The sequence below is a fragment of the Lotus japonicus genome, chromosome 2 (assembly GCF_012489685.1).
Source record: "Lotus japonicus ecotype B-129 chromosome 2, LjGifu_v1.2".
Taxonomy (NCBI): Eukaryota; Viridiplantae; Streptophyta; class Magnoliopsida; order Fabales; family Fabaceae; genus Lotus; species Lotus japonicus.
Genome location: NC_080042.1, coordinates 1,956,545 through 1,976,726, shown reverse-complemented (window position 1 = coordinate 1,976,726; position 20,182 = coordinate 1,956,545). Strand labels below are relative to the sequence as shown.

The 20,182-nt window shown below is 41.1% G+C and overlaps 1 protein-coding gene and 1 long non-coding RNA gene across 2 annotated transcripts; both read right to left on the bottom strand.

Moving 5' to 3' along the window:
• Positions 1-2,258: 2,258 nt before the first annotated feature.
• On the bottom strand, positions 2,259-12,827 carry LOC130735203 (uncharacterized). The gene is made up of 3 exons (XM_057587281.1): positions 12,691-12,827; positions 2,828-3,043; positions 2,259-2,781 (listed from the first exon to the last, which is right to left on the bottom strand). The coding sequence occupies exons 1-3, from the start codon at positions 12,825-12,827 to the stop codon at positions 2,259-2,261; spliced, it is 876 nt and encodes a 291-aa protein (XP_057443264.1).
• A 46-nt stretch (positions 12,828-12,873) lies between these two features.
• Positions 12,874-15,202, bottom strand: LOC130737383 (uncharacterized). The gene is made up of 3 exons (XR_009018664.1): positions 14,472-15,202; positions 14,003-14,032; positions 12,874-13,270 (listed from the first exon to the last, which is right to left on the bottom strand). It is a non-coding gene; the product is annotated as an uncharacterized LOC130737383 (long non-coding RNA).
• Positions 15,203-20,182: the final 4,980 nt, after the last annotated feature.

The window sequence follows — 20,182 nt, the reverse complement described above, 5'->3', positions numbered from 1 at the left end:
AGTTACAACAATAACAATGTGAACTCACAAGAATGAAACCCTAAAACCTTAACAAAAAGCACTATCCAACAGCTACGTTTAGGTCTTCTAATATAGAAGTTCTTCAGGCCTTGTCTTCGATGGGCTTGAATGAACAAAGTGTGAAGGTATGAAAAACGGTAGAAAGGGGGGGGTTTGAATAACGTTTTCAGAATAAAACTTCCAACCTTAAGATTTTAACAAATCTTTCGTGAACAAATAAAGTGCTTAAGATAAGAGATAGGAAAGCACACAAGGATTTTATCCTGGTTCACTTGATGAATCACTCAAGCTAATCCAGTCCACCCGTTAAGGTGATTTCTTCCTTCTTAGAATGAAGGCAATCCACTAATCAGGTAAATGTTACAACTGCACTTGAAACCTACAAGTGACTAACAATACACTGACTTAGCTCACACTAAGATTCACTCTCTTAGTCTTCTCTAGGATCCGATCAACCTTGATCTCCTAAAGGTAAACTAAACAACTGTTTAAGAAAGATTGTTACAAAGAGATTGCTTCTAAAAAGCTTGTAGTACACACAATGAATTCAAGATGAAAGAATGCTTAGAAAGTTTGAATATAGCTTGCGCGTATGGGATTCTTCCAACCACATCTTTCAATCTTCAGCCTCTATTTATACTCCAAGGATTAGGGTTTGAACGTTGCATGGGAATGCTACCGTTGGAGGGCAGGTCTGGAATTTCCAGCTTCTGTTGTGGCTGAGTATGTTAGGTAGGTCGTCAGGATAGTACATTAGCTTTTGTACTTTGGATAGTGACTTGACCTTTAACCTTGTAGACTTCTGATCAGAGGAAAGCTTCGTGTTGGAACTAGTGAAGCTAGTTGATCAGAGTCAGAGGGAAGCATGGATCCTCTGACCGTTGTATCTTCTGATTCTGAACTCAGAGCAAAGTACTTGGTCTTCAGAGCCATTTTGCTTCTGGACTTCAGAGTCTCCACTTTTCAACTTATGGATCTTCAGAGTCTTCTACACCATCAGAACATCTGAACCTTCAGAGTGTCTGGGTTGTCAGAACGTCTGGACCATCAGAACTTCAAGTGAGCTGAGTCCTTATCAGAGCTTGATTGACTTCAGATCTTCTGAAGCTTTTCTACTGTTCAGACTGAACATAGCGATTGCGAAAGCGTTGCTTGGGTCACTCTTTAAGCACAGTGCTTCTGATTTGTGTGAGATAATATTAAGGTCAGAGCCTGTAAATAGCACACTCAGAAAAACACGTTAGAGTACCATAATTGTTCATACTAAAATGTTAACTTGTAATCATCAAAACATAGAGTTGTACTACTCAATCAAAACTTGATCTTACAAAGAGTCCACAACATAATCAAGAAGTGAATCTTTTAAAAAGAGCAACAAATCTTATCAAATAAGATTTGAACAAAAGATAAAAGCTTCCACAAAATAAACTCAAATCAAATCCTTTTGTAACCGATTTGATCACACTTGATATATTCTCTAATAAGCACACGAAAGCTTCTTCAACAACTCTAGCTTGTTGACCACGTAAACAATCTAAAGCTTCTAAACCAAATCAAGCAACACACAACATGTTTACAAGGACAAACGTTGCATCCAAGATGCTAGAACATCTGGTCCCACATCTTGTACATAAAACACACCTTAGCTAAAATGTAGACAATTATGACCAAAGGAACAACAGTCTCCCCCTTTGTCAAATTTTAGCTAATACAACATGCTACCACATCTGATCCTTAGAATTGAAAAGCTTGGATCAACGTATCAGGGTAAACATAATATATCATGGCAGCACGGATAAAACCATCCAACACAATAGCTATTTCAGCAGCTATGAGCAAAACCACAAACAACACATACATACTACATACCTCCTACAAAAGAAATTTATCTTAAAATCAAGCGCAGGAAAAAAACTATCATGCAGTTCGGAACTTCACCATGCAAAAAACTTCCCACACAACTACCAACACAAACTACCAGATTTTCAGCTATCAGCTACCATCAGCAAACATGCATGATACTAATCTCCCTTATTAGTAGAATTTGGCAAAGGTGCTTCACAAAGAAAATAACACTTAGAGTAGAAATAACCATTACCCATCATACTGCACCAAACTAGCAAGACAGAGTACACATTAGCCAGTATCACATGATTATTACAAACCAAGCGTAAGAGTTAAAAGGCCTAGAGGTTAATCGAATACATCCAAATAAGGAAAAAAAAAACAAAGTCAAATTACTGAGTTCCACTAACATCCTCCTCATTCTCTTCAGCAGTACCTTCTTCCTCCTCAGCCTCTTCATCACCACCTGCAGCAGGATCTTCAATCATCATTCTGATGAGCTTGTCCACATTATGCTTTCTGACCTTGCTAGCCTGGATTATGTCTTGGAGAGCCTTGGAAATTTCAATCAACTCAGCAAGGATATCCTCCTTACTGTTTCCAGTGACCTTCTTGGATCGACTAGCACTAGCTTCACCCTTTGTAGACAACTGAATGTCTAGAACATGTGTCCCAACAAACAGACAATAATCAAACTTAAGAGGTAAAGGCTTCTTACCTTGAGGCTTATCCGCTCTCACAATGTCAGAATGTTGCTGCAAAATAAGCTCTGTTAGAAGGAAAAGAAACATGATTGGCAGCTTCACAACAAAAGAGTCAGCAAGCTTAATGGTATATTCAAACACATAGTTGCCAAAATCTAGCTTGGCACCAGTTCCCACTAAGAATATCAACTTATCCAGTTGAATAGTGACACTAGAGGTATGATTTTTGGAGGCCAATATTGTTCAGCACAACATACTTGGCAGTTAGCTTTTCAGAGGGCAATAACCCTTTCTTTTGCCACTTTTTGACCAACTTCTCAGTGAGGACGCGAGCAACTTCATGAAGGTAAGGCTCCCCCTCTATCACAGCCTCTGTGCTTCTTCCCAAAAACTCATTAACCACAATTGGAGAGAAATTCACACACCTTCCTCTCACAAACACTTTCCTATACTCCTCACTTACTTCATCATTGCTGTCAGAAGAGATGTTCACAATTGGAAAATACTCGTCAAAATGGTCTCAAATGCATTTTCAAGAACACAAACATGATATGTGGTTGTCAAGGTGTGTGCTTTCTCAAATGCATTTCAGAACATTTGGAGCAGTTTTGTTGCCTATTATTATACATCTAGACCATATTGAGCTTATATTCTTTTTGATACACTTATCACAGATAGACAAAACCGAGCAGTATAAAACTCATACAAGCTAGTCAGCAAAAATTTGTTAAGCTAAATAAAGCATGCAAATTTGATGACTTCAAAATAAACAAATTGATCATCAGATCCAATGGAAGATAGTGGACGCAATGTCAACGTGAAAATGAGGGGTAACACGCAAACAATTGGGCTGCAACAGTGGGGTGGCTCGTATCAATGGAACATTGTCGACATTGGGAGCGGGGCGACGACACAACAATAGGGTGGTGAGAGAGGGAGAGCGTGACAGTAATAGAGGAGGAAGAATTGGGCCAATCAGGTAACTTTCCGGAGGGAGGGTGAGGGTCATTAGAGGATGGTGTTAAGGTCATACGCCCTCATCGTCTATCTTGTTTTGAATGATAATAAGTTTCAAGAGTCTTTCAATACAATTTAATGAATTCTTGTTGTTTACTTTTCAGGAGAAAATCAAATGTGACGTGCTTGTTACATATTGGAACTTCATATGAATTGAATTTCAGGACAAACAAGCATATTTAAATACTAAGAACTTATGATCTACTAGTTTGTCTTAGATTTCATATGAATTGAAATTCGGATAAATAAAGACAGTCTGAGTAATTAATCTTATGCTTAGACGACCCCTCTAAGGAAGAGCCATATCTACAAGGATCATCTACACAAGGAAAAGAAAAAGCTCAAGAAGGTATATCATGGCCTGACTCTAAGATGATAAAGGAGCTTAGGAAGAAAGTTGAAAATCGTCTCAAGAGGAGAAATCGACAAGTCCGAAAGTATGATTCTTCAACGAGAATATTCTGATCAGAGCTGAAAAGAAGACAAGACAACACACATCAGAAAGAAGAGTTTTCAACAGAAGATCAGAAGACCTTTTAGCAAAAGAGCAAGATCGTTTTATGGAGAAAAAGCGATCGTCTGCAGAAGGAAGAAAGGGGAACTTGTAGAGGAAGTTCATCGTCCAGCTCAAGCTATCCAACCAGAAGAAATTCTGTTCAGAGAAGGAAAACATCTTGTCAACATGGAAAAGATCTCTGATAACACAGTAGAGAGAGAGAGAGGTCAAAGTGCAAGGCTTAACGCAACCATCAAATATGCACAATGGCCAAGGGAAATCATTATAACCTTCAAACTTAAAGATTTACCCCTTTATCTCTTTTCTTAAGAATGGGATGAAGTCCATCGTCGGCACGACACATCATCAGCTCATCCATTTCCTAAGGAAGAAGCCTCAAGTCACTTTTTCCTACAACCATCGTCTCCATCAAAAAGGAAAAAGAAAGATATCCATTGAAAGAAGAAGAGACGATGCTACTCACTACCAGGCTACCTCATTAGTGCAACATGCCTCATCGTCTGATCGAAGAAAATACACAAGGAAGACAGTCAAAGAAGTCTCAACATCTGAGCTGCATAGTGACCAAGGCTGAAGGCACAACACTCCATCCATCAACGAGCTGTTTGGTCATATCAACGGGTAATATATAGCTCCGACCTATGCTTAAGGATATTGCACATTATAAAACATTAGGTCTGCGTCGAGCTGTACGATATCATCACGTTTACAGACTTCAGTACAGTTCGATATAACGATCATATTTTCTATGATGACCAACCGACGGCTAAATCTCTACTCATAGAAGACCTCGAGCAATAAATACAAAAACTTGAAGACTTCACAAGGTGGTTTTTGCAAGTCCAAACACCAAACTTTTCAAGAATTGAAATGAGATTCAATCAGAATATCCTAACCCAGTTCAGTTCTTTCAGACGGTCTCTGAAGGTCATATCTTTAACGTCTAGAGAAAAGTCTAGAGACTGGAGCTCAAACGAAGACATCTTCATCAGCCTCTGCAGCAAGGAGAAACGCACTTAGGAGTCAAATATTTTCTTTTCTTCTTGTTGTAAAAGAACATAAAGTAATTCTATAATACTTAATAGTTCTTCGCACGTCATAGTACTATTATCACTCTTATTAAGAAGATATTATAAAAGTAGGAGAAATGGTCCAGAGAAAGATCACTTAAGAGAAGTCCTTCTAATACTTTTGTCTTCCTGGAGAAACAATACTCAATGCCTGGAGAGGTAGTTATTAAAGAATACCCAGCTGCATAGAGAGGCTGGAGCAAATAATACTTGCAATGCCTAGAGAGGCAGTGACAAAGAATACTTGTTCTACCTGGAGAGGTAGGGACAAAGAGAACTCAATGCCTGGAGAGGTAGTTTTGAAATAATACTCATATGCCTGGAGAGGCAGAGACAAAAAATACTAATGCCTGGAGAGGCACTAAGAATACTCAACAGGCTGGAGAGGCTAGAACAAACAATACATGGCCTGGAGAGACGATAATACTCAATGCCTGGAGAGACAATTGCTAAACAATACTCTTGCCTAAAGAGGAAAACTGAAGAATACATGTACGGATGAGTCCTTGAGACTCACCCTTAGTGAAATCTCGGTGTTGCCGAGGACTGGACGTAACCCTATCGTTCTTGGGGTGAACCAGGACAAAAGTTTGTGTGTGATTGTCTATTTCATTTATGTATGCTTATCCGCTGCGCCAAACAAAGTAGATCATAGTCTAATCATCATCCATCGTTTGGATCTTAAAGTTTTTGAATGACACAATTCAAACCCCCCTTTCTTGTGCATATTTTGGACCATCAGATGGTATGTCAATGAGAAGGAGGGGTGCTGAAGGATGAAGAGCAAGGAGTGTCGGCGGAAGGGAAGTGGGAGCGGCGTCGACAAAGGATAATGAATGACAGAGGATGGTGAGGGGCGAGGGACATCATAGGAGAGTGAAGGGTGAAGGGTGAAGGGGGCAGGAGAGTGAAGGGTGAAGGGTAATTCTGTAATAGTTGGAGAATGAAAGGTGAAGGGTTAGGGCGGATAAATTAATGCTCATTAGCCTTAGCTTAGCATATTGCACCCATCAAATTGGTCGTACCCACATGGCATTGTCGTTGGTCATATAGTCGGGGCTAAAATGGCTAGTGAACATAGCCTCGACCATTAACTGTTTCTAATTAATGGTGGGTGAACACTATGTTAGCCGATAAATTTAGCGTTCGTTGAAACATACAGTAATTGGGCGAAAGCCGATGCTAAGTGGTGTCGGTCAAGCAAACGCTAAAATAAATTTTTTTTTTATGGTTTGCGTCCGCTTATCATGATTAAGCTAATGCTATAAGGCAAAATTAGCATTGAAGTAGATGCCGATAGTACTTTCTTACGCTAAAACAACCATTTCTCTAACACTATGTTTGGTAGCATAGGAATAGAGAAGAGATTGAGGGAATAGAGAGAGATAGGAGAGAAATGGGAGAAGTAACTTTGTTTGGTACATGAGCACTATAGCAAAGAGAGAGATAGAGGGTGGAGATTTTCACCTTTTTGTTTTCTTCGCATTTTGCGAAGAGAAATGATGGCTGCTCCTTTTTTTTTATTTATTCTGTGCATTTAGTGGAGGTTAAAACCGCCACTATCTGCATTCTAACATCACTTGTACTTTACTATTTTCGTTTCTTGTTTTTAGTGGCGGTTTAGAACCGTCACTATCTGCATTCGTACATTAAAAAAAATAATTTAATCAAAAGTTAACTTCTTTCTCTTTCTTCCACCTCATTATTTCTCTTCTTCCTCTCCTTTATCTCTACCATACCAAACAACCTCCAAATCTACTCTATTTTTCACACATTTCTTTCTACTCAACTTCTATTTTCTTTACTCTCTCTTCTCTATCTCTCTCTTCTCTACCAAACGGAATGTAGTGAGCATGCCGGGCTGGAACAAGTGGGTTAGTAAGTGTGAAGACCCACATACTTATTACCGTAAAGTTTTAGATCAATTTATGGTGGTGGATCACTGTTAGGGATGGCAACGAGTAGGATCGGACACGAGTTTTATAATTACTAAACCTAAACCCAAATCCCAGAACCCAAACCCAAACCCAAACACAAACCTTATGGGCGATAAAATGAAATCCATGTCCAAATTCATTAAATCCGAAACCCAAACCCAAACTCATTAGTTACGTAGCAACTCAATCCAGAACTTACTTTCATATAAAAAAAAAGTGAAATTCATAGAAAGAAAAAAAAAATACTATTCATCATCTTCATCCATCACTAAAGTGAGACAACAATAGTTTAGAGTTTACTTTCTCAAACATACAAAAGTACAATTAATCATCAAACACTAAGAACAAAGTTTATAAATATATATATATATATATATATATGTATGAGGGTTTTCTTGTAATTTTATGTTTCGGGTATCTTTGGGTTCGGGTTTGGGCGGGTATGGGCACGGATTTAACTAATACCAAACTCAAACCCATAAATGGCTACAGTAACGGGCAAAACCCAAACCCAAACCCAAATCTAGTCAACTCGGATTTTGCCCGTCAAATCGGATCGGGTTCGGGCAAGTACTCATGGGTTTGGGCAAAATTGCCATCCCTAAGATTCACTGTTTTGATCTTATAACTTAAGGCCATAACAGAGCTCTTTTTTTTTTTGAAACCATAATAGAGAGCTCTCATATCTTCGTAATCTCCCTCTCACACTAACAATTAACCTCGTGCATATGCTCTTTCGGCGGTGCATAGCCAATAAGAGAAAACTCTAGTATGAAGAATGAAATACAATTTACTAACGTTGAAAAGTAATTAACCACGATATTAGAATTCTAGTGCGAGCTAAACTATGTGTCAAACTGTCTAATTGAGCAACTTTTTTTAAATTGATAAAATATTAAAATGTGAATAGAAACTTCTCAATGTGTATAAATGAGTGACTACCAATCACGAGCCATTTATAACAAAAGCTCAATTCGAATATTAAGCCTTATAATTAATTTTAATTATTAATAAATCAAAATCACAAATTTTAGTGAATTAATTAATGATAAGCTAATAAGCTAATTCACATCATGTAAATAAAGAATCTAACACTTTTTTTTATAAGCAATGGAATCTAATATTAGTAATAAAATCTCCATCTAAAGTCTAAACTATATATAACCATCCATTTGAAACACGTTACCGTCTTTTTTAATCAAAAAAGAAAAAAATCGAAACACGTTGCCACCTGATGACCTGAAAATGTCCTTGTGACAACTTCTGCAGACAATTATACAATTGTCTGATCGAACCTCCACTACTATACCACCCTCATGAACATCTCCATGCGTCCCTATTTAATTCATGGTTTATTTAGAGTCAAGTGACCACCAACGACAATCAATTAATGCCACATTTCTACAAATTGATCATCAAGTTTTGATGCTTCAGTTTCCAGTGCTCACGTGGCGGATTTTAGTATGGTGGCTCCGCTATCATGTTGGTGAGGTGTTGGCAGCGGCGTGGGATCTCCATTGCCGATGCTCTTAGATTTCCATTAGAGCATCTCCAATGCTAGTTCTTATTTCTTAGTTCTTAGCACTATTCATGTGGACCCGTATTGCCACATGTGTTTAAGCAACTCTCAAGCAATTTTCCTCCAAGCATGAGTTCTTAATTCTTAGTTCTTAGTTCTTACAACTATTTATTTAGTCTCACCGACCACATTATTTATACTTTTTATTTTCATAAAATAATAAAACAAAATTTATAAAGTAATAAAGTAATTTGGATGAGAGGGAAATAATTAAAATTTTAAGCTAAGACCTCAAAAAGCACAACTGCTTATATAAGAACTGAGTTCTTATTTTTAAGAATTAAGGAGTCCATGTTAGCACCTCCAATGGTAAAGTTCTTAGTTCTTAGTTCTTAACTCCAAAATAAAAACTAAGAACCTTGCATTGGAGATGCTCTTAGAGCATCTTCAATAATGAGATCTTAATTTGGGATTTAACTCACTTTTTGTGGGCCCAAACCGCCACATAGAATTTAAGACACTCATAAGGTCTTCATGCACATTTCACTCTAGTTGTTGAGATCTTATTTTACATTTGACTTAACCCACGATACTCAAAATATTTATACTATTTATTTCTCTCCCTATTTTTCACTTTGGTTTTGGTATTGAAGGAGAGAAAAAAGACTGTTATTTTATTTAAGATCCCAGATTTGCGAGTACTTGAGCTAAGACACGAATCTTAGCAAAAGCTAAGATCTTATGCCATGTAGGATAACTCTAATGGTGGGATCTAATAAGATTTGGATCTTATTTTAAGATCTCAAAATAAGGACTTCATTGGAGATGCTCTTAGGCGTTTTCTTTAGCGTCTGATCTTAATTAGTTTTCGGTCAATTTGATTTGATATTGATTGTTTGTAGTTGCTTGAGGTTTGGAAGAGGCCCTCAAGTGTCCCTTCGCGTGTTTAGCCTATTATTCGAGATAGTCGTGATTTTACTGTGTTTTTTTATTTTACTTTTGTTCGTAAGAGCAACAATTTAAAACTTTTGTACAAAATGAAAAATAAATATTAATTTTGTCTAGTAGACCTAACAATATTTATGAAAGGATTAGTCTTACGGTTCCTGACTGTGGGGTATTTTGGTGCACACAAAAATTCATAATTTTTCTATATTCTTGTTGATTCGAATAAATTTTGTTATTACTTTTCAAATAGGTCGGTTGAGGAACCGACATAATAATTCTGTAAAGAAGCGATTACAGAGAAAGCTAAAGACTTTGTTGTAGGATTGTAAGAAACTCCAAAAAAAACTCTTAGCGATTGATATTAATGGATTGAGGATGAAGGAGTTATATGTAACAAAGGTAATGACACAAAAATGATAGTAAAGAAATGAAATGACTAAAAGTTAAAGCTTAAACTTAGAGGAAAGGATGAATTAAATAGATGAAGGAAAAGTAAATGATTTTAAAGAAAATAAACAGAAAATTGCAGGAAACTTGTGTGTTAGATTGATGATTTAATTGTGTGCTGTACAAATAATGTTCTCCCTATTTATAGGAGTGAAAAACTAACAATAACAGTTGTCATGTACAATAACCACAACGTCTTTGATTCCACATATGTCACTTGCACATCGGGGTTTTAGGGTCTTCTCACTCCTATAGCACTATGAGTTTCCTCTGTTTTGCTTTGTTTTTCTTGCTTCTCTCTTTCTTGTAATGAGGTTTTTAGCACCCCATAGTGCTGTCATTCAATTTATTCTTATCTGGCCTTTAAAAAAACATTAAAGAAAGTATACAAATACTTCAATTTAATAGCTAGGCTTAACATTTTAAAAGCCCTTAAACTGACACCAATCGAGTTAGGGCCTGTTTGGATTGGCGTTGGAGAGGCCGAACGTGCATTGCGTTGCTGTAAACGCCGTTTCGCCAAGCCATTTAGATATGCGTTATCCTTAACGCGTTAACGCTCTTTTGCATCAAAACCACGTTTTTTTGGAATCTAAAAATCCGAGCGTTGGCGTTGGACGTTCAGCGTTGATGGGTGAAAATACTAACCTCTGTTTATTTTCTGCTTAGATTCGTCTCTGATTTTTTAACCCATCGTTCTTTGCTCGCACACATCTGTTGGTGATTTTTTAAGAAGGGAATTTTGGAGATCTAATGGATCTGTTAATAAAGGATCTCATGGAGAAGTAGAAAATTTCTGGGTTTGGCAATTTGCCACTAGTATTGGCAGTACTTAGAAGTTTCCAATGACATTAGCAACTTGAGCTCAATAGGCAACTTGAGCTCAATAATTAAGGTAAGAGTAAAATTTATACCACACTTATAATATTTGGAAAATTATGATAATAATTTTTTTTTTTAATTCCAAACGTGAGTTTGATTCATTTCATCCAAACAATATTCATTTTTTCACAATCACGTTTCTTACAAATCATCCAAACATAAATGACTTTACTCAAACATAATTATACTAAAATCACGTTGTCTCTGAAATCACGTTAATTCAAGATTCGATTATGTTAATTCTTAAGAATAGAGAAAATGTTTGCTAATTATAGCTCTCTCCTTGAAGTGAATACGGTTCTTGGCATCTGATCCCTACCACATACTATTCATTGAAAATCTGATCCCTACCACAACACTTTGAAATAAACAATGAAAAGCTTGGAATAAATTAAACTTTGAAGACTTGAGAGAGGGACAAAGTGTCAAAAACTTTAATAACAAAAAAGCAAGAATGAACAAATGAAAGCAATATAACAGTGGAGGAAGAAACGAACACAATATGAGAAAAGTAGGAATGATTGTGGGAAAAATAATCATATTCTAAAACTTTTGGGGCAGAAAGGAGAACCCCTTTAATACATTTCTTATTGATTTTCATCCTTTCATATTTTTTTTGAAGGTCATCATGTCATAACAGCTTATAAAAAGACCATAATTGAAAGTAACAAATAATTTAAAATTGAAAAAGTGAAATTGGGGAATGTGGCAACTGAAAATTGTACTTGTCCCCAAGGCAGGCACCGTCCAGTTATAGTTTATTCAGATATGTAAATACAGAAATACCCTCGTTTAATTGTCATACAATTCTACTGATTTGCCCAAGGCTCTGTTTGGCTCGCACTTGAGATTCTGGCAGGGGCTCATTGATTGCTGCGAAAGCCCGTTTGAGTAATAAGAAGCAAGTGCATGTCTTTTGATAGTATGGTTTGTACTTCGTAAATATCAATGTGAGGTTTGTAAGTTTCATGTATAAATAGAGGTGGAAAAAGGCTAGGCGGCTCGTCAGTGGTCTATGGTCCGGCTCGTCTGAGGTTCGGCTCGGTCTGACTCGTTTATTAAAAAGGTCAGACTTAAGCTTGTTTAAAAGACTTGTTTAACTAAAAAGGTCAGACCCAAACAATTAAAAAAACTTATTTGGCCTGATAGACCGACCTACTTATCTATTATTTTTATTAATAATATAATAAATATAATATAATTATATATATGGACCGGGCAAGACCCCAGGGTTCCTCGCCTATGAGCGTCAGCCTAGGGCGACGAGCGGACCAGGGACTTGGGCCTCCGGAGGAGGCCCAAATGGCCCATTAAGAGGGGTTAGAGGCACCAAGCCCAACTCCACATCTTTAAATAGGAGACGGATACCAATTGTAAGGGACTCTTAGCTCATTTGAGAAATAACAAGATTGAAATTCAGTTACTTTCTCTCTCTAAGCGGTTACGCTCTCATTCTCTCTAGATTCTTACATCATGTTTCCTATACTCTAGGTACTATACATCTCTATGTTCTTGAATAGAACATTTGGCGCCGTCTGTGGAGAATGGTAGATTTCGATTCCCGGACTACGTGGATTGCGATTTGGTCCAAGAGAAGTTCGATTTTCTGTGCGATTTTGAGATTTCTTCGGTTGAATTCTTCGATTCACTAGCGCAGTTTGATGGAGACACGTCGTCGACGACGCGATGAAGATCAGGAGTGGCAACGTGGTTCGCCTCCGCGTCGCGTGAGAGGCAAGCCGCGACGCGAGCAGGTTCACCAAGAAGAAATCAATCAATTAACTCCTCCTCCTCCACCTCCGCCACCGCCTCCACCTCATCCCTCTCCAACGCCTCCATTACCTTCTCCACCATCTTCACCGGAGCAACAAAGGTCACTGGCACATTCACCAGGAGCTTCAGGAGAGGGAACTCCGGCATGTGACGACCAAACTCACACCCTACCTAACTATAAAATAAGAATATCTTCAGAGAAAAACACTTTTATTGATGAACTTTGAAGAAGTACAAGACCTTTGGGTCAGAATTCATCGATGTCCAATTGATAGTCTGAGAACGTCTCCAGGAAAGTTAGCCGCGCTAAGCGTCATTAAAAGCAATTCCTTTCCTTAGACAAGACGTCCCAAAGTCTCGCATGAACTCCTCTGAATCTTCCCCGACTACTTTGACTGCCTTGTTTACAACCAAAACCACAGCTTTCACACTTATTTTACAGTCTGATAGAGCACGAGTCCAGTCGTACACGTCCTCTTCCAGCAGCTGGTCTTTATTCTACTCGAACACTCCCGTATATTTACAACTATCTACAGCTCTTCCTGCCTCGACCACTTTTCACTCGAGTTCTTTCTCCTCGAACTCCGTCCCTAAGTTGTTCAATTAGAACAACCAATCAAAGCAAGAAAACCAGAGAACAAGAGGGGTGAGAAGCAGTTCAACACACTCAAACAGGAGAAACAGTGTAAAATAAATAAGCAAGTAAATCCAGTAAAAAGTAATATCGCATCCAACAAAATCATCCAAGATTCAACACACTCTAGACGAGGATGTTGATCACAACCAAATCCAATCATTAAAAATCCACCACACTATGATGAGGATGTGGGCCCAACATTCTCCAGGAAAGTCACCGAGAAGCCGCTCGGCAAGATGATCCTATGGGAGCCTGCAGTGTGATTAGGTTCCGGATGGGACAAACCTCAACTACTCCTGTTGATAGGTCCCACCTAACCACACCCCAAGGACCGCAACCCTTACGGTATCCCCTAGATCTCACAGCGTTACCCAATGGCACAGCCTGGCCTCGACTGTCCAGTTGGGGCCACTGAACTTTCCTGCTCATAGAGTACCTGCAAGCCAATAGAAATCTCCTGGAAATATTTTGAGAATTGATCAAATAACATTTTCTTTAAAAATCAGGATGCCTCGTAAAAAAAATGTTTAAGAAAAGATTTGGAGGCTCCTTCTTCGAATCAATTCCCAGGAATAAATCCCGTTTGGAAAAATCATTTTTGAAAACAAATAGGACCCAAGGGAGGTCCAACACCTATTTATTCACACTATACTCCCTCATGAGTTGAGCATTCTCCCCCCCTTACCTTTCTTCGAAAAATCCTTCGATCGATTATCTGCAATAATAATGTCGTACATCACTTTAGTCACTTCTCACCTTAAGGTTATAAAATTCCATGTTATTCTTTAATATCCGGTTTTTTTTTAAATAATTAGGCGGCAAGGTCGTCCATCGTTCTATAGCTTTAAAATCAGGCGGCTTAGCCGACCATCATTATATAACTTATAAGGCGGCATAGCCGACCATATATTTTCGATAGGCGGCAGAGCCGACCATTGGTGGATAAGGCGGCAGAGCCGACCATAATATCCAGGAATTAATTATTTAATTATTATTTAGCTTAAACTTGAGAAATTAATAACTTCCATTCTAGATATCCAAAATTCATTCCGTTTCTTTCTAAATGTTCATTTTAATCCCATGAATCATAATCAAGTCTTATTTCGTATTAAGTCGTCACAATTAGTGAGTTATAAAACCGTAAAGTTACGTACCGTCTCCTTTTCCGAAACTATATCAAATCTCAGTGAAATTCAAAACCGATTGCGTATACGGACTCCTTATGATGCAAGGATTCAGGAAATATGATTTTTTCCAAGTTCTGGGAACTTTTCCGGTGAGCCCGCCGGAGAAGGTGGCGGTTGGCGGCGGAGCTCCGGTGAAAAGTTAGAGTTGAGGGTGGAAAATGGTTGGAAAAGGATCCTCTCACTCCCAGGAACTCAATGGTACAAGTGGGTAGCTCAGAAGGTCTCTAAATTGGCCAAAACGACAAGCTCTTTGAAGCTTTCTCCGGTCAACAATGGCAGAATGAAAAATAGACCTCCAAGCTTCAAACTTCTTCACCGATAGCTTCCTTATGAAATTATAAGCAGGATAGACACTTGAATCGACAAAATTGATGGAGAAATGAGTGAGAACGAAGAGCTCAAAGTTTCAGAGCTTTATGAGCTCGGTTGGGCTATTGCAGGGACAATTGAGCTCGGTTCTGGGTTGGTTCACACTCTAATGGACTCAAGGAAGCTAATGGAACAAAAATGGAGGGATGAATCGGTCTAGAAAGCAATTTCCAAAGTTTGGCCGTGAGCTACTATTTTGGCCGTTCACCACCGTCTTTGTGGCAGTTGTTGGTGGCTAAGGGTGGTGGTTGAGGCTTCAGGGGGTTGAGAACAAGGTTTAGGCAAAGTAGCAAGGCTTGGGTTGCTCGAATTTGAGCTGAATTGAGCTTGAGCTTGGCTGTGGTATTTATAGGCAAAACCAGGGACCTGAATTTGAATTAAAACTATTTCTGATGTCACAGTTAGGTCCCTATAGAATAGGTCGGTTATTAACTTTGGTCCTTCAGAGTTAAATCAGTTTGCAGTTTAGTCCTTCCTGAAATAATTTTTTATTCTCATCCTTATCCTTTGAATTCTCTAGAACTTGATTTCATCCTTACCTTATCTTGATTTTTATTTTTATTTTATTATACTATAATAATTGCATTAATAATAATACTAATTAAAATACTCCTATTATTTCTAGTTGAGGGAAAAATTTAGGTCGTTACACGGCACCTCAGGCACCTATCTCCGGTCACGATTGGAGGCGCTTGATCCGCAGCGTCGATGATATACGGCAGAGAAACGATTACTTACAGAAACAGTTTGAATATTATCGTATTGAACAGCAGAATGAAGGGGAGCGTGAAGCAGAAGTCGTGGCCGAGTTTGAGCCGTTCTCAGCGGCAGTAAGGGAGGTGGCTATCCCGGATAACATGAAGAATATTGTCCTTGAGACGTATTGCGGGAAGGCTGATCCGAAGGAGCACCTGCTATATTTTAACACGAAGATGGTAATTAGTGCCGCTTCCGACGATGTAAAGTGCTGGATGTTTCCAGCTACGTTTAAAGGCACGACCATGGCATGGTTCACAACTCTACCCCGAGGATCCGTCACGAATTTTCGTGACTTCTCATCGAAGCTCCTCGTCCAGGTTTCCGCGAGTAAAACCAAACAGGTGACAATTGAGGATATGTACAATGTTCGCCAGTCCGAAGGCGAGACTCTGAAGCAATATGTGAAACGATTCAGCGCGGCGTCCGTAAAAATTGAGGAGTCGGAGCCACATGCTTGCGCGCGTGCCTTCAAGAACGGATTGTAGCTGGGGAAGCTGAATAGAAAGTTGAGCTGTAAGCCGGCTCGGTCAATGGCAGAGATCCGAGCGCGGGCAAACACCTACATTCTGGACGAGGAGGATGATGCTTCCAAGCGAAGGCGCACGAAAATGGAGAAGGATGGTGATCGGAGGGACGTGTCGCCAGAAGGCAAACAGAGTAAGGAGAAAGGAGAAGGCAGCAAGAGGAGAGACAGAAAGGTGAGGACAAGAGAAAAGGCAATGAAGGAACCATTGTACCCTAAGAAGGAAAATTTCGAGCGTCGTCGACCGTGGCATCAGGCCGACTCTCGCCGGCGAGAGGAGTCAGGAAGGAGTTTAAGTGCGCATTTGACGGAGCTACTTTGTGAGGTCAAGGCGACACACGCAGTTGAGGAAGGCGAGAAAGCGGCTGACCCGGCTCAAGCGGCGTTGGATAAAACAAAGTGGTGCTAGTACCACTGCTCGGCGGGCCATGACACTGGAGATTGTTTTACACTAAAAAACGAGATTGAAAGGCTCATTTGGGCGGGGCGCTCGCAGTTGAATGACCGCGGCGATCACTGGAGCGGAGAACGACAACAAGGAAACCGGTATAAAGGGGTCCGCCAACAGGATGATCGCAGGCAGGACGACCGCTGCCGTACACCAACCGCTGACAAGAAGGAAACACTGGCAACAAGGAAGAAGGGGGCGGAAGAAACAGTCAATAAGGATCTTGAACCGCCACTTGGAACAATAAACATAATTGCAGGTGGCTTTGGAGGAGGCGGTGACACGGCCTCGGCGAGGCGAAGGTATGTGAGAGCGGTGACGTCGGTGCAACAATATGAGACCCCGTTCGGCTTCCAACATCCAGATATTGTGATATCATCGGCAGATTTTCAAGGGATCAAGACGCACAAGGATGATCTTGTGGTTGTAATGATAAGGATCAACAGCTTTAATGTGCAGCGGGTTCTTTTAGACCAAGGAAGTTCTGGCGACATTATCTACGGGGATGCGTTTGATCAGCTGGGGCTCACGGACAAAGATTTGATGCCTTACACAGGAACGTTGGTAGGCTCCTCAGGCGAGCAGGTCTGGGTGCGTGGATATATAGATTTGGACACAATTTTTGGTGTCGACGAGAACGTCAAGCTTCTCCGCGTAAGGTATCTAGTGTTGCAGGTTCTGGCGTCATACAACGTCATCATTGGAAGGAACACACTCAACCGCCTCTGCGCTGTAATTTCGACGGCTCACCTGGCGGCGAAATATCCGCTGATTTGCGGAAAAGTGGGAAAGATGGTGGTTGATCAGAGGAGGGCGAGAGAGTGTTATAACAACTGTCTTAGTCTGTATGGAAAGAAGGGGGCCGGTGAGGGACACAGGTGTCATGAGATTGAGGTTTTAGAAGACGAACAAGACGGGCAGGGCAAGTAGGAACTTGAACAAAACAGATCAGGGAGATTGGGAAAAATGATCGACAAGAAGGTAAAAAGGCTAAGGGACAGCCAGAGACAGGGTGAGCAGGATGGTAGGACGGGAAGAGACGGGAAATTTACAGATGCACGGGCAGAGGAGCGCTGGGCAGGCATAATAGAGGATTTGGAGAGGTATAAGTTCAACAGAGGAGTGCTGGCGATCGAGCCTAGGCTCACGATCGGACAGGAGCGGCGTCTGGAAAAACTGGTAGAGGACAATTTCGACCTTTTCAGCTGGAGTCCGAAGGATGCGACACTTTGGGAACTGCCGAGGTTCAGGAAGCCAACTCTCCCGAGTGAGGGCCCGGACGAGCAAAAGGGAAAAAAGGCGGTGAGCCAAGGAATGGATCAAGGGATTTTCCAGCGCTGTGGTGGCAAGCAAAATGGAAACAAGGTACTCGGGCGAACTCGAGACAAACCAAAGGCGGGGAAAAGGAGCCCAGCACACAGCGGCGAGGGCAAGGGAAAAGGTAAAGCAAAACGCTGGAAGCCGGTGGGAATGGCAATTTTCAAGAGCAGTGTAGTTAAGCGCAGCGAACGGGAAAGCGAGTCAGGGGAAGTTCATCATTACAATGGAGCGCACTGGCGAAGGGGTCAACGTCAGGATAACAGTGAGTGGATAGCCAGCACGTCGGGTGTGAAGGATGAGGTACTCAGCGTGGTTCTCTGACATGATGGATTGATGACAAAGACATCGGCGCAGCCAAGAGACCGGCAGATTAGGACAAAAATAAAGATGCACTCTTTTTCTCCGTCACATGAGTTTTTTAATGAGGCAGCCCTCAATGTAAAAAATTTTACAAATCAAATACAAAAGGATATTCTCCAGCAATACTCCTAGCTCGACTATAATACGACGGTCGCCCGGTGGGAAAAATTCCCTGAAGGTGGCGATCCCAACACGACCTTGATGTCTGGGGATCGCTCCGGAAAAGTCTGGCGTGAACCGCTGCTACCCAGATAGCAACTCAACTAACGTCACGTTCGCTCGGTGGGAAAAATTCCCTGAAGGTGGCAATCCCAACACGACCTTGATGTCTGGGGATTGCTCCGGAAAGTCCGGCGTGAATCGCTGACCTCTCGTTGGCGATGTGTGCGGATAAGCTACTTATCCCAAAAGTCTCCCCGAAATATGGGCAAACGAGATCTCCCCGAAATATGGGCGAGAATACGAAACTAGGCATAAGTCTGGGTAAATTTATATGACCATTGGGTCCCTAGCAACTGTAAGTCCTCGCCGGGACAAAACCGGCAAGGCCACACCTGCTCTTACGGGAAATATTGGTGTGAAGAAAGCCTCAGTTCAAAACTGAGCAAAAGTTCTAGTTTTCAGTGGAACACATTCAAAATCGCTACACGAGCACAAAATACTGAGCTTAAAGGCGAAGGGCAAACACGAGGAGAAAAATGGGTGAACGAAACCGCGACAAATTTTCATTAAATAACATAAAGTAATATTAATCACAAAAGAGTAAGGAAAAATCAATACAAAGTTATCAGGTGACATTGACGTTTTTTCCCTTGCGTTTTCAACAGCCGCAAAGTACTCAACATTGAAGCATGTGGGGTCATCAGGGCCGACTAATCTCTGGGGGGTAACCTTCTTGAAGTCTCCCATTCCGCTGAGGTTAGTTCCTTGGTAAAGGTACTGGACTTGGGCTTTGGCGAGGAAGAAACCACAGACACGCTCTTCCATAGCCTCAACGGCAACCTCGACCGCCAACCTTGCTCGGAGAGTTATGACTTCGGAGTCCGCACGGGTTCCCGCATCCACAATGGCCTTGATCTTTGTTTCTAATTGAGACCTCACCTCGGCGAGAGACTCGTTCGTCGACCCCACCTCGCTGCGTAGGAACGCGACCTCCTTGTCTTTAACAATACAAGCTGCCTTGCTCGTAGCAATTGCCTCAGCCCTCGCCTTTAGTTCCTATTGCAAATCATCCCGCTCGTCCTCTAGTTCCTCTGTTCTGTCTTTACAAGCGGACAAGTCAGCCTCGCGATCGCTCATCTCGATGCCCAAATCGTTCATTTTAATCATTCGTGCCTCTACTTGAGCAGCAACTTGTCACGCTCGTCGTACGCTTCGAGTGTAGCAAGGCGATAACCCTCAGCCTTTTGGCGGAGCTCCTCGACTTCGGCGGCTGAGGCTGAATCCTGGGATAACCTGGCAAAAAGACACCCCGCGCGTAAAATGCTCAAGATGGCCTCTTGCGCCACGCCAAGGTCAGGATTCTCGGTTCCTCTCATACTACCAAGAAAAGGATCTGTCAGCATAAAGTCGACAGAGGAGGGTTGCTGATTTGAAGCAGGACTCCTCTCCCCATCAACGGTCAGATGGCCAGCGGCAGGGGATGAATGGCGAGGGGAAGGTGAGACGACGGGAGTTTGATCCTCACCACTATGACTCGCTGTGCGGACGGAGGAGGCTCTTGGCGGGCTTGCCTCGGCTTGATGGCATGAATGGTTAGGGGGGAGGACCGATTGGGGAATGTCAGAGGCAGCGCCCTCAGGAGCATGTTGGCCAATAAGAAGCTCCTTGCGAACAGGTGAGGAACCCGCCTCTCCCTTAGGATTCACTTCGCCCTCGCCTACCAAATCCTGGCGAGTA

Bases quoted from the DNA above. Each gene is read 5' to 3' on its own strand.
- LOC130735203 (XM_057587281.1), bottom strand. From the start codon at position 12,827: ATGCCGGAGTTCCCTCTCCTGAAGCTCCTGGTGAATGTGCCAGTGACC. The intron at 3,044-12,690 runs GTTAATTGATTG...CTCTTCTGACAG, and splicing joins GCGGAGGTGGAGGAGGAGGA to CAATGATGAAGTAAGTGAGG. The intron at 2,782-2,827 runs GTATGTTGTGCT...TCATACCTCTAG, and splicing joins TCTGAAAAGCTAACTGCCAA to TGTCACTATTCAACTGGATA.